This window comes from Arachis ipaensis, chromosome B07, assembly GCF_000816755.2.
Source record: "Arachis ipaensis cultivar K30076 chromosome B07, Araip1.1, whole genome shotgun sequence".
Taxonomy (NCBI): Eukaryota; Viridiplantae; Streptophyta; class Magnoliopsida; order Fabales; family Fabaceae; genus Arachis; species Arachis ipaensis.
Window position 1 is genome coordinate 118,409,242 of NC_029791.2, and position 1,055 is coordinate 118,410,296.

The 1,055-nt window shown below is 34.4% G+C and overlaps 1 protein-coding gene across 1 annotated transcript in view; it reads left to right on the plus strand.

Annotated features, from left to right (window-relative positions):
- LOC107606039 (IAA-amino acid hydrolase ILR1-like 6) overlaps nucleotides 188–1,055 on the plus strand; it is an 8,296-nt gene continuing 7,428 nt past the window's right edge. Inside the window, exon 1 of the mRNA XM_016308006.2 lies at nucleotides 188–780. Within this exon, the coding sequence (XP_016163492.1) occupies nucleotides 283–780 (498 nt within the window). The 5' untranslated portion in view covers nucleotides 188–282. The remainder of the gene's footprint in view (nucleotides 781–1,055) is intronic.

Sequence of the window (1,055 nt, forward strand, 5' to 3'; positions counted from 1 at the left end):
GTCTTTCTTCAATGTTCTGTATCACGTGCTTCAATTATCTGTCACCTATATCACTGTAACGAAAATATTAAACAACTCAATAATGATTTAAGAAAAAAAATTCTTATTTTTCTCTCTCTTCTTTATTTATGTTCAGTTTATTTTATAACCACGTGTTAAAATTCTTTTTTATATTTTTTTTTCTTCCTTAATCTTTTCTATATCCTTTTTTCCACCCTCTTACTTATTTCTCACACTCTGTTATTCCCTCCTTCTACTCTGTTTGCAATTCAAACAGAAAACATGAAAATTCTCACTTCTTCAACTTTATTCGTATTAATTTTTCTTTCACCAATAGTTTTATCGGCTAAACAAATTCCTTCTACAGTGTACAATAGTCTCCTGTTCTCAGGCCACAAAGAGAGTGTTCCGCCATCATCTGAAGCCGCCATCAATAAGAGCAACAACGCCACACATCGCACAACAGAATCTGCAGAGGACATCGATGATGGAGAAAACTGTGAATCTTCATGGAATAGGGCATGTTCAGAAGCGGTGCTGAAGGTTGCACGTCAGCCGGAGACAGTGGATTGGCTCCTAAAGGTACGAAGAAGGATCCATCAAAATCCTGAGCTGGCTTTTGAAGAAATCGAAACAAGTTGCTTAATAAGAAAAGAATTGGATCTGATGAGAATTAGTTATCGATATCCACTGGCTAAAACAGGTGTTCGTGCGTGGATCGGCACTAATGGTCCACCTTTTGTTGCCATCAGAGCTGACATGGATGCACTTCCCATACAGGTATCCACAACTTCTATTAGCTTGGACGTTTGGACCATGCTATACCCATGTCTCTTCTCTTAGGTTGTGAGATTATAACTTACCTTTCCCTTAGCGTTATATCAACAACTTTGAGAATGTATAAAAATTTTAAAACAATTTTTAGATATTTCTCTTCAATTATTTAAATTTTTTTATAATATTTGATGGTGGAATTGAAAATAAAAATTATCAAAGCATTAATAATTATACATTTATTATAGTTCTTAACTTTTTTTTTTTCTAAATTTGGCCCC